The sequence below is a fragment of the Arachis duranensis genome, chromosome 3 (genome assembly GCF_000817695.3).
Source record: "Arachis duranensis cultivar V14167 chromosome 3, aradu.V14167.gnm2.J7QH, whole genome shotgun sequence".
NCBI classification, from domain to species: Eukaryota; Viridiplantae; Streptophyta; class Magnoliopsida; order Fabales; family Fabaceae; genus Arachis; species Arachis duranensis.
The window spans coordinates 108,492,684-108,509,184 of NC_029774.3; the positions used below are offsets into that span (position 1 = coordinate 108,492,684).

Below are 16,501 nucleotides of genomic sequence, written 5' to 3' on the forward strand. Positions count from 1 at the left end.
GATCGGATCAGATTTCGGATATACTTTTTATAAACGATCAAATCCAATCCAAATTGCACAATGTGCTATAATATTATTATTTTATTATTATATTTACAATTATACTTGTAACATGTTTAATTTTTTATAGATTTTTATATTATTCATGTATTATTATTATTTAATAAATATTTTATGTTCAAAATATCATTTATTTATTTATTTATTTTAACCAACCTATAATTTTATTTCTATCGTTATGTTATTGTTGGCTTTTTAAGATATTATTGAGACTTGTTATGTCATTGTTGATTATTTAAAATTTGATATTGAGACTTGTTATATGTGTTTAATTTTTTTAATTTATAAACTGCAAATCCAATCCAATCCAAACCGCTTGAAATTGGATCGGATCGGATCAGATTTTTTTTTTTAAAAGCATCCAATCCAAACCGCACCGCAAGTAAAATTAGTGTTCGGATCGGATGAGTTTTTTACTCAAAATCGATCCAAACTGCACCGCGAATACCCATACCTAATGTCTTAGTTATTTAGTCTCATCTAACCTAGTTAACTGCCAATGTCTTGGTCACTTAATTTTGAGTAGAGGGTTAAGTTCAATTCTGGTTTATGGCCACAAAAACCCTAATTACCCATAGCTAAGAGGATATGTGTCATGTATCTGATTAGTTCAAGTAATTAGAAATTTAAGAGAAATTTAAACTGTTGTTCAAGTGAGATAACTCTTCAAAGAATCACAAGAACGCAAATAGAATAAGGGTTATTCTTCCGATCAACACAGATTCATAAAATGAAGTACGAAAGTAATTGATGAGCAGATATTTTATACGCTTTTTGGCATCATTTAATAGTCTTAATCGATAGAAATAAACAGAACTCCTAACCTTAACCAAGGAAATTTAGTGGCCCATGCTTCAGAGAGAAAACTAAGGTTCAGAAAAGTGTGAAAGTGCGGAAGTGAGAAGATCCTCCCAAATGGTGAATCTTTTTCCTTTTATCTAACTTAATTTGATTTGAAATTAAAATAAAATAATAAATTCTAAACCTAAAAGATTTTGTTTGTAAATAAAAATAACTAAAATAAAAGATAAAATAATAATTAAAAGCTAAATCCAACTAAAGATACTCTAAGAGTGAAGTGTGATCCAAGATGCTCCAAAGCTGGCGTTTAGCACCCAAAGGGGGGCCAAACACTTCTGATCTCGCTGAGTTGCTACTTGACGTTTAGCGCCCTAGTGGACAGCTCCAATTCTTCTATTTTCTTGCACAAAACTCTGGCAAATTGATCCGAATTTCACCTGAAATAATTAAAACACCAAAACAACTCAAAGTAGCATCCAAGGAGGATTTTAATACTAAAATGTACTTAAATTCAATAAATTCTAACTTAAAATAAACAAAAAATAAGGGAAAGATGCTTACGCATCAACACTCTCCTTCGTAATTCCTCTAGGAGAAGGTGGAAAGGCACACTCTTTTGATGTGGAAAGGCACTCTCCTTCGTTTGTGTTTCTCGTGGAGATGCGCAACCTAGAGACAATGTTCGGGTCAGCTACCGGATGTGTCGGGTTCTGGCAGTTTAACCGACACGTGAGCTCACGACCAGTAGAATAGGCATGCATCATATTGTATTTGTTTGCTTTGTTTGGGTGTGCTTAAGTACTTTAGTTTGCCTATCTGATGAATTTTGTTTAACTGGTAACTGTGATACTTGCTATAATTTTTCGTCAAATGCGTTTGCCTTGTATTTTGTTTGTGCTTATGATTGATTTCTGTTTTGAGTTTTGATGGTGATTGATTTGATTTGGGCCGGAGATCGTGATTTACTAAGTTTGATTAGGTTATCCTAGATATGTATTGAAATGATATGGTAAGGTAATTTATTTGGAACTCTTATAAATATGGTGTGAATGTTAAGTTTGGATAAATAAATGTTGTGATATTTGAAAAATTCATAAGACGAATGAAAAATTACTGTTTTTGAACTATATTCTTTTCTTTATAGTTATCTTCTTATGACAATTCTAAAACCCTCTATTGAGAACTAGCAAAGACGATGTTTTCACCCTCCTACAGACTTCTCTTTTCAGGAAGGACGAGGAAGCTGATGAAGTTTTTGCTGAATCCTTAGCTGTACTATTTTTGTTTGTGCATATATTAGTCATAATTTTTTTTCTCGCCTTTGTCATTATAATTTGTAAGAGGAATAAGAGCTGTATGATTTGTATGTATATAATATGTATAAGTTGCTTGTATAAGAAGTTTTGTATATATGTATATACATATTGGTAAAAATTTAAAAGTATTTCCGATTTTTTCAAGAAAACAGTGATATAGTTTTGAGTTAAAAGCTATCAAATTAACAGAACCGGAAGCGTAATATTCTGATAATAAAGATGTTACTTCTGCACTATCATTAGGTCATCTTGTTCTTTGACGTACATTTTGTTTTTTTTTTATAAAAGTATATTATACAAATAAAAATTTTAAATTATACTTTAATATCTTAAATTAATTTAAAATGGTTCGACTAATGACTCACAAATTGTATTATTGATAAGTGATTTATTATTTTGATTAGATCAATTTTAACATTTATGGATGAAAAATAAAGATGGATCATATAATGACAACATCAGATAGGAGATGTTTTTATACAATTGGTTTTGATATTAAACATTTTAATAGACCTTAATAAATTTTTAAAATATTATCATGTTTATATTATAAACACATGAACATCTAATTAAATATTGTCTATTAATTAAAATTAAAAAAATTACAAAATAGAGATTAAGATAATTTTTTACAATAATGCTTTATATTTATATAAAAAATTTAACCAAGTCATCCAAGCACTTTTTTGTTAATGCGCCTCTTCCCTCCTCCTAAGTTACATGAAATACACGCGCACCTCCCTCTCTCTCCTATTAACGTAAACTTCTTCTTCAACATAAACATTATTCAACGTTAATCATTTGCATTGTAATTTTTGGATTTACAATCTCTGTTGCTCTTCGTTCTTCTTCTTTTTTGTTCTCTTTTGCTCGTTGTTCTTCTCTGCTGCTTGTCCTTCTTCTTCCTATTTTTCTTCATTTTCTTCTTCGATTTGTCGATTTATCTTCTTCGTTTTCAGATTTTAATATTCTATCAAAACAATGAATAATTCAACTTTAAATCAGTTGAATGAGAGCGATTTGGATTATTCTTCTGAAACGAATCAAGTAGACAAGGTTTGGATTATTTTTTGAATCGAATTGAATAGAATGCAGTTGCTAAATTGAATTGAATTGAATTGAATGTACGCAGTTGTTTTGAATTGAATTGAATTGAATTTATAATCTCTAAATTGTAGACATAGGTGTTTTGAATATGATTTTATATAATGGATAATGTTCCGTTCATTTAGTACTATACAGTTGATTCAACTTAATAACGTCTTCGGTTCATTATGCAGAAAGCTGTTTTGAATTTGATTTTATATAATGAATAATATTCCGTTCATTTAGTACTATATAGTTGATTCACCTTAATAATGTGTTCGGTTCATTATGCAAAAAGCTATTTTGAATTTGATTTTATGTAATGGATAATGTTCCGTTCATTTAGTACTATACAGTTGATTTACCTTAATAACGTGTTCGCTTCATTATACAGAAAGCTGTTTTGAAACTGAATACTAATAGAAACATTTTTTTAATAGTGATATATGAACTTTTTCGATCCATCTAGTGTATTAATTTCGGTTTATTTGGGTTTTTAGGGCTATTAATGTTTGATGAATACTCTGATTTCATTCACTGTGAACTTGGAACAAAACAGCAGCTAGACAGTTCCAACAGATATATACATTAACATCTCAAACCGACAGGACAATGACTAATCCATCTTAAATCAGATATATACATTAACATTAGATTTTCAATAACATTTACATTAATATTCACATATATACATTCAAAGAAGTAGTGTTTGCTTTTTTAAACAAGTTAAACAAAATAGTGTTAATTACAACCAGTCAAACAAAGTATATCCTATTTACTATCTAAATCCCTATATGTGAATTTATAATAAGGGCTGGAGAGGGTAGCAGATAGCTTCGGGAGTCTTATTGCTTCAGATGCCCGAATCAATTCACTGAATCTAAATATCATATTTAAATCATCAAATTCCAATTGCCAAATCTTCCAACCATATTCACTCCTAGTTAACTTATTATTCAATTAATTTCGGTTAGACCGATATTACATCAATCAAGTGAATCAAATTGACCAACACCAATGAACCGATCAATATATCACAGAAAGAAAATAACAATACATTTTCTATTCATATACCCTAGTTACGCAATAAAAATGGATTCAGAATAAGTCGATCTACTAAACGAAGCAACTCAATCCACTAAACCTTAAATCGAACTAGGAGAAACGCGAGTTTTGTAAATGAACATAATAATGACAGTTTTTCTCATACTTTGCAGAGTTTTTGTTCTTGTTTTTGTTTGTTTTTTCTTCTTTCTTTCGAAAGCTTGACGCGATTTTGGAGTAGGAACAGTTTCCGTAGAAAATACGATGGAGGTTTGAGAGATTTTGAGATGGATTTAAACTTCTCTAGAAGGAACATTGTGTTATAATAAAGACGCGAATGAATATTAAACGTTTCGGAAGTTTGGATGCGTAAATACATGCTCATTTAATGGGATTGAATTTTTTTAATGTTGAGCCAACTTTAATAGAAAAATTACATGAATATGTAGTATAATCGAATATTTTAATACAGTTTAGTCTTTTAACTTTCTATTTTAAGTAACTAATCGATACAATTACCTTATTAGTTATCTATTTGAATGACTCTATACCCATTTTATTTTCATTTCACATGGGCTTTACACATAATAATTATAATTCAAGTGTTTTTATTACAAATTAAACATACGAATGAATAAAAATTTATTATTTATTTCTAATATTATGATTTAATTATTCTGTTGGTTTTTATTATTTTACTAAATTTATAATTACATTTTTATATTTTTTTTAATTGGACTCTTATATTAATTTTAATTTTTTAGTTAGATCTTTGTTAGTATAAAAAAATTAGAATTAACGAAATATTTTTTCACAAATTGAAGTTACCCATAAAATTTGAATTTAACTAAATCTTTGATAACATATTTTTTGAGAAGAATAATTTATTAATTTAATATTTTTGACATAGAAATGACCTAATTATAAAATTAAAAGTAATATAAAGACTCAATTAAAAGAAAAAAAATATATAAACCTAATTGTAAATTTAGTGAAATTATAGAGACTAATCGAATAATTAAACCTCAAATTAATAATTAATATTATCATTATGAATTATAATATTGACTTTAGATATAATTAAAAATAGAATTAAAACTGATGAAAAAAACTAAATTTTAATTTTACAAAGATACTATTCCTATAAAATATTAATTACTTTACTTATGCATATATACCTATATAAACATTAGGTTTATTCTACTAACTCTCATCTTAACAAATTAAAAGTTTTAATACAAAGACACAGTTCATAAAAACCTCACCAAAAAATGTGATAATTAGATTCTCAAAGTTTGTGCGTGCGTTTATGGGAGACGTTCATTTTTGCCGACCAAAAAGCTCTAATATATCTTGAAAGAAATGATTTTACTAGATGAAATAAATTACTCTTATACTATTATTTTAATTGAAAATAAAAGTAGCAAACTCTAATTGCCACAAGGTAGAAAGAATGAGCTAGCTAGCATTCATCTTTTCCTCAATGCATACCGCATTATGGAAAACATTCACACTGTTAGTAAATGAAAGAACTCCAATATATTTCAAAATAATTTACTAGATAAAACGATAAATTACTCTTACACTATTATTTTGATTGACAATAAAAGTAATAAACTTAATTGCAACAAAATAAAAGAAAATACGTTGGTATTGTGGATATTTATAAGGAGTGTGTTTTATTATTCAAATTTTATTTTCATAAAAATCAAATATACTCAGAGAAAAGATAAAAAAAATACTACAATATATACACTCTACACACAGAAAAATAATATAAAATCAAGTTAAATTATTATAATTTAAAAAAATAAAAAAGTTGTTGTGATTAAGATATTTATTTTAAAAAATAATGCTAGAATAGAACTATCCTTAAAACAAATCAAACAAGTATTAATATTAAATTATGAAAATCTAATACCAATAAATAGGTTATAAAAAAAACTCTAAAGACATCCCAACAAACACCCATAAAAAAACAACATATTAATCAATAATAGAAATGCTAATGAAAAATTTAAAATATCATCATTACGCAATCAAAATTTCATATAAATACTAAACATTGTATTTAGAAATATTTAAAAAAATTCAATAACTAAAAAATATTATACTAAAATCATTTTTTATCTGCTAACAAATTATAACTCAAATAACATCGTCTTTTTATACTTACTTATAAGTTGTCGGTTCGACTAAGTCCGGTAAAAATTTGGCTTAAGAATTTAAGTTAGACATTTTTTTAGAATTTATAGTGAAATCACCGGAAGTAGACACTCTATAAACAATCGTATTTAAGAAAAATAAAGTTTTAGAAAATAATAAATTTTTTTATTTTATTTTAATGAAAAAACCTACTATACTATTGTGTATTTCCCCTTTTACCTTACGAAAGGCTCTTAAAAGATATCCTTAAACCCTCCATAAAAAAAAAAAGGATATCGTTAAACCCTAAAACCCTATCAACAACAATGGATCGTAATTGAAAGAAGGCTTGGCACATGGTGTTGCTACTGTGGCATCCCTCTTCATCATTTCCATGGCCATTGCTACCTTGAAATTCGCCTCCAGATCCAACCTTTACATTCTTCGCCCCACTCCCTTCCAGTGCATCCGTAAGGTTGTCCCAAAATCCCTAGCTCTCGTTGACGCAGAGGCATGTAGCACCCCATCCCCAGTTCCTCGACCAGGCAAGTCAACACTCTTAGTATTCTTGTTCAAATTTTGATTTTTTTTATTTAATATTTAGTCTTTGATAATTTCTTCCTCTCTAAATGTTCAATTGGAGTTCCTGTGCTGTTTAATTGATGTTGGCGGTGATTCTGAGACCGCTTTTTCTTTTATGGTTTGTTGAATTGGTGAAGGGGATACGAAGATCCCAGCATGGAAGAAATTGAGTTCCAAGGAGCTTGGACTTCGGTTTTCGATGATAGCAGGCCCTATCAAGGAGGTTTTGAAAGTGCTTAATGAGAAGCGTACATATTGCTCTTCTAACTTCCTTTGTGTGGATGAATGAAAGAGCATGATTTCCTTTATATTGTGTTTCTTCATTGTTATTGAATAAAACATTTATGGCACCTTCTTTCACATAGTAAATTGTGAATTTTTTCATGAGCCTCATCATTTGGTTTGTAGTCTTAGTCTTGCAAGAGAATTTGGGGCTCTCCTATAGCTTTTGTAACTACTAACTAAGTTTAGACCTGCAAATAACAATCTTTTACCCTCGAACATCACTTGTGCACAAGATTCTGAGATTTCTAGGTTTATGTTTCCAAGTTTAGAGAGGGAACTGCATAGTTGTTGACCCTTTTCTTCACCATGTAGGGTATGATGTATATCTTGTTGGAGGTTGTGTCCGGGATCTTATACTAAAGCAAATACCTAAGGACTTTGATATTATTACTTCAGCTGATCTTAAAGAGGTTATGACCTTTCTCTTGTACTTTTATTTTGCAGGTTTTGATTTTATTTCCTGTTATCAATATATTGTGAAGGAAATTGTGAAAACAAGACTTAGTAGTTATCACAACTTTCCTTATAAAACTTTGAAAGCAAAAGAAAAATTGAAGAATTTGAACATCTTTGTAATTATCAAATGAAATATATCAAATATAATGAAAATAGGAAATGAAGCACACTTGTAATGCCCTCTATTAATGTTTGGGCTTGTATTTGCATATTTGAATCTTAACTTTTTGTATTAATCATGATTTAATTTGTAGGTGTTGAGAACATTTACATGGTGTGAGATAGTTGGTAAAAAGTTTCCCATATGTCATGTTCATATGGATGGTACCATTGTCGAGGTTTGTCTGGCAGAACTATCTTTAGTGTAGTGATTGCTTAATTTTTCTCTATCAAGCATGCCTTCACTTTATGTCTACTTTTAAAGATAACATTGTCATAATTTTCAATTAGGTTTCGAGTTTCAATACTGCTACAAGGAAGTCAAATCACTTTCATCATGACATCGAGGCACCTAGTGGCTGTGATAAGAAGGACTATCTTCGTTGGAGGAATTGTTTGAAACGCGACTTTACAATTAATGGGTAGTGTATCTATCCTTGCAATTTAGAGAACAGAAAAATTATTTCCTTTTTAATATGCATTGAGCTGCTTTTTTCTCTGACATCTCAACATTGTTTACAATTCATGTATCTCTTGGTGGTTATAGTTTCATATTATTATTTTCTACCACCATTAGCGATTAATTTAGTTAATTTGAATAGGTGCGAACTGTTGTTCCTGCAGCTTCTTCATTTCAGGAGGATTGTGGTGAGTTTTTGTATAGCAATGTATAAGGTTAAAAATAACCTTTCCTGTAGTTTAGATTGTTTAAACTTCTTTCAGACTCCCTGCTGCTTCTCTGAATGGTGAGTATATTATGCAGCTCGTATTTTACGTGCAATTAGAATTGCGGCTCGCTTAGGATTCAGTATTTCAAGTGAAACAGCTCATTCTGTTAAAAATCTTTCTTCATCAGTATTACGGCTTGATAAGGTGTTTAAAAATCTCCCCTCCTCCTTTGTCTATTATACTAAAAAATTATTAGGCATCCATGAGAATATCCTGCGTGAGTTGCCCTCCTTAATTGTTTTAGGGTAGGCTCCTGATGGAAATGAATTATATGCTTGCTTATGGATCCGGTGAAGCTTCTTTGAGATTATTATGGAAGTTTGGCCTTTTAGATATACTACTCCCCTTTCAGGTACACCGTACATGATGATTATGCATGTTAATTTCTAAATTTCAGTTGCCAAATGTTAGCTCAAACTGATATTGACGTTACAGGCTGCTTACTTTGTTCGTCATGGATTTCGGAGACGGGACAAAAGAACTAATATGCTTTTGGTAACAAATATTCATTCCAATTTGGATATAGCTTTGATAATCTGAGAATAGTGCTATTTGTTACTTCCATATTAATTAAATGTATAAAATTTTATCACCACATTCACTTGGAATTTCATCTGCAGTCATTATTCTATAATTTGGATAAGCTATTGGCACCCAACCGTCCATGTCACAGTAGCTTATGGTAAGGTCTACATGACAACAAAGCCTGTTTCATGTTTAATTCGTTAGTGATATATGCAAGGGTTCACAAAATAAGCAAGTCTCACTAGGAATCTAAGCTTTCAGGGTTGGCATCCTAGCATTTCATAAAACATTGAGTGATCAACCAAGGGAAGCCTCGGTGGTTGCTGCATTTAGCCTTGCAGTTCATAATGGTGGAAATTTATTGGAAGCAGTAGACATAGCTAGGAGGATCAACAAACAACACAATGCCAGGTTTCCTGAGTTATTAGATCCTTCAGGTCTAGATGCAGAGGATTTGGAAGAAGAGATTCTGGATCTTGCTGACTCTGTTAAAGGGACACTCTCACAGATGACAACTAGGTATTTGGTATCTCAGGCTATGGCCGACTATCCTCAAGCCCCTCATTCAGATTTGGTGCGCATACTCTTGACTTCGATTGATATATGTACTTCTTAACACTTAACAGTAGTTACTTTGAAGACTGACCTTTGACAATTTGACAGGTGTTCATCCCATTAGGAATGTACCTAAAGGCTCTCAGCATTTTTGACTGCGTCAAAGTAAATTCTTGTAAGAAATTTTTGTCAAAGCAAGGCAGGAAAATTGATTATGGATCTTTAGTTCAAGGTGAGCTGGAAGAAATACGGCATGTGTTTGCGAGGATTGTATTTGATACCATATATCCGCTGCGCCTAGATAAAGAGAATTCGTAAAAGATCAACTGGATTTCACAGGAAGAGGGTAGTTTGAAGTGAAAATAGAAATTTGAGGAAATTGATTCTGGTGTAGGCATCAAATAGTCCGGCCCCCAAACTGCAGCAAAAGTGGTACTAGCTAGCCGTCATCAACTTCTTTTGCGATGAAGCAGTGATAATTTTTGTTCTTTATTTGGGGATATGGGGTTGCCCCGAGATTTAGTGTATGTACCTACCTCATAGGTTATGTAGGCAGCGGATGAATGGGGGAAAGTTTTTCCACCGAGCAAGTGTTTTTTGTTTTGTTATAGAATAATTCTTTCATTCCATCAATATCAAGCTTACAGTTTGCTGAATCTGTAGATGTAGCAATCTCATACAGCCAATTATTGAATTCCTTTATTCTGGAATCAAATTCAAAATCAAGTACAGAACACTGATAACAGCCTTTATCAATGTAAAGAACCGCATAATGCAAGCAATAATTTGAAAAAGGTGGATGGCATTTTGCTGTGTGATTATATACAAGAGATTTTCAGTTGAATCGGGTGCAAGATGAGAGACGTAGTTTACATGGCAGACACTGAATGAAACACTAAAGATTTGTCATTTGTCTGACTCCAAAAATTTTTCCATATGTATTTGATGTGATAAAAGTGGGAAAGGACTAAGCCAACAACAACCCAGAAGGCAAACTATATTGTATTACACCATAAACAACTGAGCTAACAAAATCAAATCCGAAATAAATGAAGTACAAAATCTTAAACATTCATCTTAGTGATGAAGTATAGTTGTGGTGCTGTAATAAAGCAGGCAACAAGACAAGAAGCAGCAGCACTGGCATAGCACCCTGACACATTATTTCTCTGTCAAAAATAGTCTCTATTCCGCAATGGTGTGACGTCCTACTTGGCAGCTTTAGGTGCACCTCCACCAGTGGTAGGCCTGAAATACCAAAACAGCAAGCAAAGAACATGTGAACAAAACTAGAGAACATATTAGTAGCGAGGAGACAGGTTGAGGTTACTTACAGCCCTACAAATACTTTGAAGGAATCATAGAGTCCCCACTGAGCTCCTGTTAGTGTTCCAATCATAACTATACGAAGAGGAAGTCCACGTGTGAAAAGACCAACTAGCCCTATCTTCTTCACAGCCTGCAACATCCAGTATCGGAGTTATTTATTTGAACGTCTAAAACGTGAACATTTATGGGATATGTAAAGGTGGCAGATTTGGTGTGCACTTTTCTGCACTTACATCACCAACAGTGGCTCCCTTGGCATTGTTCAGGAAGGAAACAAGATTGTCTGCAGGGTGTGAGACAATAGCACAGAGCACGCCAGCAATGTATCCAGCTGCAAAACTCACTCCAAGCTGCAATCCTTTGCTGCACTGATCTTTCGGTGTTGGGACGACATTCTTGTACAGCATCTCCACAACAGTCTCAAACGAAGCAAATTTCATCATTGTGTCTGTCATGAATCACGTACATACCCTTTAATATTGCATAATGCAACGATATTCTTTTATTTGCATTCACTCTAGTACAAGGTGACATTAATTTTGACAGATTATTAATTACAACAAATTTTAATTACTAGTTCATTATTAAAGAGCAAAGAAAGGAGTTCAATGGGAAACCAAGTTAATCATGCTGCAATTCTGTTATTTGGATGAAGTGTGTGCAAACTTACATGGAATCTGGCGGCCCCAGAGTGGAACAAGTCCTTTATACAACCTGCACATCAAATCCAAATCCTTAACAAATTTGAAGCTTCAAATCCCAACAAAATACTAAGTAATGAAATGATAGATCCCAACCAAGAGCAAAGAAAAGTATGTATACCCTCCAGCACCCTCAGCCTTAATGAACTTGGGTAATCCATCTGACAAACCTCTCGCAAATCCAGGTTGGGTTTGCACACGAACTTTGACAGCCTCCATGGGGCACAGTGCAATATCAGCAATGACTTCAGCAGAGGCTGATCCTGCTAGAAATATGAAGGTTTTGTACTTGGCTGCATTCTCTGGGCCTGCAAGATCTGAGTAGTATTTCTTGAAGAATTCATAGAATCCAAACTTGCATGCTCCCTGAGCACTGTACCCAAGCAGTGTTGGGACCCAACCCCTGAAGAACCCTCTCATTCCTTGCTCCTTCATCAGAACTCCGAATCCTGATGATATGTTCTTGTACTTTACTGGGTCAATCTGAAATACATGTTAATTACTCCTAAAAATTTATAGAATAATTCTCTAAGATTTTAAAAATCGGATACTTGAGTCCTTCAAATTTCAAAATATACAAAATAGTTTCCAATGTTTATCTTTCTTAGACAATATACCCACCTCCAATTTCATTAAAAAAGTGAAGTTCAAAACAGTGAAATACAAAACAATTTCTGAAAAGTTTAAAAAATATCAAAACAGTCCATAAAAAGTTTTAAAATTTTCAAAATAGTTATTCCGATTAAATGGATCAAATTGGAGATAAACGTGATGACTGTTTTGTTTTGAAACCTATACTAAATGTTCAATATTAAAGACAATTTGGATAATTACTTAAATCTCATGTATGATGATGACTTTGAATATGCAATAGGTTTTGGATCAAATTATGAACCAATGCAGAAGAGAAAAGCATTATAGAGGACCTGCATGTTGCACTTGACGAGATCGAGAGGAGTGACGGTCATGTGAGTGAGACCACAGCTGAAGACGCCACCAAAGCTGCATGCGGCGTAGTAAGCAGGAGAATACAATGGAATACTCTCTTTTGGTGCAGGGATCATAAAATTATTATTACTATTCCTACCCTCTGAGCCTGAGAATGGAGGTGGTGATGATGATGAAGAATAATGCGAGGACACATTGTTGAGCAATGTTTTTGGTGAGTAAAGGAAGGAAGGGATAAGAGAGTAGCGAGGTTGGTCAGAGGGAGCCATTATCGAGAATTCACAAGAAGTATATTATTCTTTTCTTGTTTGTGTTTATGTGTGTAGGTAGTTTTTTGCCAGGGTGAAGAAGTAAAAAGAGAAAGGGGAAAACAAAAGTAGAAAGTGTGTTTAGTTTTGAGAGAAGGGGCGAGAAACTTGGAGGGTTTGTGGTAAGGAGAGGCATGAACAACCATGGAGTTATGTGAACCAACGAGTCCTTTGTTTCCGCGCTCTTCTTTGACTTTGTAATCTCCTGCATTTTTCATGTTACGCCTTTCACTACACCCACATACCTATTAACTCACCAGAAGCACAAAACTGCATGCTTCAATATCCATAATGTTAAAGTAGCCAATTTTTAACTTTTTCTTTTTCTTTTTGTAGTATATCTTTTTACATGATCTGAATTAAAATTTTAATTTTAATTGTAAGAATATAATTATTTATATCTCTTTCTATTTGATATTAGAGTTTTTATGAAAAAGGATATTTAATTATTGATAAAAAAATTCAGCATACGATAAATTAAACAATTATGTAACTTTAAAAAAGACTTCTGTACATAGATACATTTTATGAAAATCACGTATATAAGTAGAGGTTATAATATATGATAGCTATGCAAATTTTAATCACATCTTAATATATTAGTACAACAGACTAAACTTGTATCAAGTTTTCTTTCTTTTATTTATTTGAAAAAGAACAAACATGTCTGTGTATGTGTCTATTTAGATGAATTCTCAAATTAAATAATAATGTGTATTTTTTTTTTGAAATAAGCAATTAAAAAAATACTAAAATGGATGTAAGCAACTCCATGTCTACGTTTCTTTTTTTTAATTATTTAAAGAAAAAATGAAAATTATAAAAGTTGCTAAAATAGGAAATACTGCGCAGCATTATTCACTGAGCGTGACGATGATGAATAGCCGAAAACTGCCAAATGAGTTAAGTGATAAGTGCCACGTAATTTTGGATAGAGTGTTATGCACCACTTCTTTCATTCCCATTTATGATTTTACCCAAGTAGCTAGCCAATACCCTATTCCGTATTGTTCTTCCGGTGACATGCTTTTTTCCTTTCCATCCAGCTGATAATACACCCTTCAGTCCCTATCTCTTCTTATTCTTATTATTCAATGGCCTCATCATCAGTTTCAGCCACTTCTCTTAGGTTCGCACAATCTCTCAGTTTGTCTAGCAAGACTACTCTCCAGGTTCTATATACATCTTGTTTATTCATATTAATTTAACAGCTTTGTTTATTCTGAACATGTTATGTTTTTTATATATTGGTAAAACTTGTAGGCTAGTTCAAGATTTGGGGCAGTTTCTGTGGGATGGAGCAGGAGGAGCTTTCCTTCTTTAAGATCCTCTCGCTTCCGCATCTGTGCGGTTAGTTTGTTATTTATTTATTTATTTAGTTAGCTGGTTAGTTACATTCCCCTGTTTGGAACTGAAACTCATTTAATTTAGTTAGTTATTTGTTTGTTACAAATGATATGACGCAGGCACAGCCTGAGACAGTTGACAAAGTGTGCGAGATAGTGAGGAAACAGCTTGCTCTGCCTCCGGAATCTCAACTTACCCCTGAAACCACCTTCACAGCACTTGGTGCTGACTCCCTTGACACTGTATGTACTTAATATTCAAATAAATACTATATATTATATATCTTTCATAATTTATTTTTCATAATTCAGTAAAGGTGTTTGTTTTTAATATATGCATTCATTGATGCAGGTGGAAATAGTGATGGGTTTGGAGGAAGAGTTTGGAATTAGCGTTGAGGAGCAGAGCTCTGAAAACATCACTTGTATCAAAGAAGCTGCTGATTTGATAGACAAACTCCTTCAAAACAAAACTCCCCCTAGCTAGTTGTGTGCCCACAAGCTCAATTATATCCATTGCCAAAAAAAACACACAAAAAAAGCATTTCTTGAGAGCACAAGTGTAACTGAACGAGGTTAATTGAATTTTGGATTAGACATGTTCTTTAGGTGGATAATTAGTATTTTTATTTTTCCATTGTGAGCTTTATTTGACGTTTGAACTTACTATCTGTTGTAAGACTCTCCGAATATGTCTGTTTTTGCCGTCAAGCTTCAGAAATTATTGCATGTTGATTTGATTCCAGAAAGTGAGATTTCAACCTTGGTATTAGCTTTTGCAGGATGGTATCATACGCCATGTTTGTTCTGTTGTAGGACTTACCATATCAGAATAAAGTACTGGCTAATCACGTGTATACAATAGCGTCTATTGTGGCTATGGTGCTTTAGAAAATACAACCATGCTAAGTGTGGACGGATATAAAAGGGGTGAAATGGCTTTGTTCTTTCCAAAATTTTAAAAAACTATATCTATGTATGAAATATTTGTTAAAAGAAAAGAAAAAGGACATATAGGTCTCTAACTTTTTAAGTTTTTGACAAATACATTTCTGATAAAATTTAAATATAAAAAAATTTCCAACTTTAACAAATGGAGAACAATTAAATCTTTCCGTTCATTTGCCTCTTATACACCAAACAGAATTGACTGACGTGGTTGAAATAGTGTCCAGGTGTCCGTTACGGTGCCACGCTAGAAGGAGGATAAAACTCAAAAGACAAATAAGTCCCTACTGATGAAAACGACGTCGTTTTCAAATAGGGATAATTGGAATCGAAGCCATGAGCGTCAACATGGTGGCAGTGGCGTCCCTGGCCACTCCATCCATCACCATCAGCTTCACTAATTCCAAATCACTTACTCTTTCTTATTATTATTATTATTATTCTTCATTTCCCAACTGCTGGCCTTCTTCTAATTCAACTCTTCGTCGTCATCCTTCTTCTTGAGCCCTCATTCTCCGTTGCGGAGCCGCCGCCTATGCCTCTTCTTCGTTCCTTTTCACTTCTCCTAATTCCAATTCAAGTTCCGTGGTATCATTCTATTCTCACTATTTCAATTTCTATCTTCCTTTTCATTAGCTGATCCTGTAATTGACTTTGATTTTCAAATTGTGGCTGCACTTGGAATCGATGCACATCCTGAGTGTGATTACGAGCCTCTTCAGGTTATGATTTCGGGTGCTCCTGCTTTCGAAAAAGGCACTCAATGCGAGCTTATCAAACACAAGGTTGGTTCGTTCCCTTTCCCTCTTTATTATGATTATTATCAATCCCTTTCTTCCTTCAACGCTTCACTTACTCATTACTCGTATGTGATTTGTGAAGTACGGTTTAGTGCACGTTGCTGCCGATGATTTGCTTAGGGCTGAGATCACCACTGGCAGTGATAACGGAAAGCTTGCTATATGTTGTATGTATGTATGCATGCATGTACGTGGTTGATGTGGGGTGTGTATAGATGGTGAAGGATCGTCTCTTGAAGCCTGATGCTAAGAACTCGATGGATATCTGTGAAGCTTGTCTCAGGCTACTGCCCTCAAACGAAGTCATTTTTATCAGCAGGGACCTATTTGTCTTTCGAACTTTAACCCCCTTCCAACGTGGCACCGTAAAGGATACCT

At 32.8% G+C, this 16,501-nt stretch overlaps 3 protein-coding genes across 3 annotated transcripts; 2 read left to right on the forward strand and 1 right to left on the reverse strand.

Moving 5' to 3' along the window:
* The first annotated feature begins 6,739 nt into the window (after positions 1-6,739).
* LOC107480099 (uncharacterized) lies at positions 6,740-10,399 on the forward strand. Its single transcript, XM_021138706.2, is given in 12 exon segments — positions 6,740-6,997; positions 7,172-7,282; positions 7,632-7,729; positions 8,030-8,113; positions 8,226-8,359; positions 8,482-8,582; positions 8,698-8,807; positions 8,908-9,015; positions 9,099-9,158; positions 9,284-9,345; positions 9,450-9,762; positions 9,852-10,399. Coding segments are annotated over 12 exon segments (1,542 nt in total). The 5' UTR covers positions 6,740-6,846; the 3' UTR covers positions 10,062-10,399.
* A 20-nt stretch (positions 10,400-10,419) lies between these two features.
* LOC107480056 (mitochondrial phosphate carrier protein 3, mitochondrial) lies at positions 10,420-12,990 on the reverse strand. The gene is made up of 6 exons (XM_016100177.3): positions 12,700-12,990; positions 11,895-12,256; positions 11,743-11,786; positions 11,306-11,520; positions 11,078-11,202; positions 10,420-10,991 (listed from the first exon to the last, which is right to left on the reverse strand). The coding sequence occupies exons 1-6, from the start codon at positions 12,988-12,990 to the stop codon at positions 10,952-10,954; spliced, it is 1,077 nt and encodes a 358-aa protein (XP_015955663.1). The 3' UTR covers positions 10,420-10,951.
* A 1,025-nt stretch (positions 12,991-14,015) lies between these two features.
* LOC107480100 (acyl carrier protein 1, chloroplastic) lies at positions 14,016-15,124 on the forward strand. Its single transcript, XM_016100214.3, has 4 exons — positions 14,016-14,201; positions 14,293-14,379; positions 14,496-14,618; positions 14,728-15,124. Exons 1-4 carry the CDS (start codon positions 14,124-14,126, stop codon positions 14,860-14,862), a joined length of 423 nt encoding a protein of 140 aa, XP_015955700.1. The 5' UTR covers positions 14,016-14,123; the 3' UTR covers positions 14,863-15,124.
* The last annotated feature ends 1,377 nt before the right edge of the window (positions 15,125-16,501 follow it).

What these genes read in the sequence shown, in the direction of transcription:
- LOC107480056 (XM_016100177.3), bottom strand. Translation starts at nt 12,990, where the DNA reads ATGGCTCCCTCTGACCAACCTCGCTACTCTCTTATCCCTTCCTTCCTT. An exon ending in AGGGAGCCACTGTTGGTGAT is followed by an intron (nt 11,203 to 11,305) that starts GTAAGTGCAGAA and finishes TGGATGTTGCAG; the next exon opens with GCTGTGAAGAAGATAGGGCT. An exon ending in TTCAAAGTATTTGTAGGGCT is followed by an intron (nt 10,992 to 11,077) that starts GTAAGTAACCTC and finishes TTGGTATTTCAG; the next exon opens with GCCTACCACTGGTGGAGGTG.
- LOC107480100 (XM_016100214.3), top strand. Translation starts at nt 14,124, where the DNA reads ATGGCCTCATCATCAGTTTCAGCCACTTCTCTTAGGTTCGCACAATCT. An exon ending in CTAGCAAGACTACTCTCCAG is followed by an intron (nt 14,202 to 14,292) that starts GTTCTATATACA and finishes TAAAACTTGTAG; the next exon opens with GCTAGTTCAAGATTTGGGGC. An exon ending in GTGCTGACTCCCTTGACACT is followed by an intron (nt 14,619 to 14,727) that starts GTATGTACTTAA and finishes TCATTGATGCAG; the next exon opens with GTGGAAATAGTGATGGGTTT.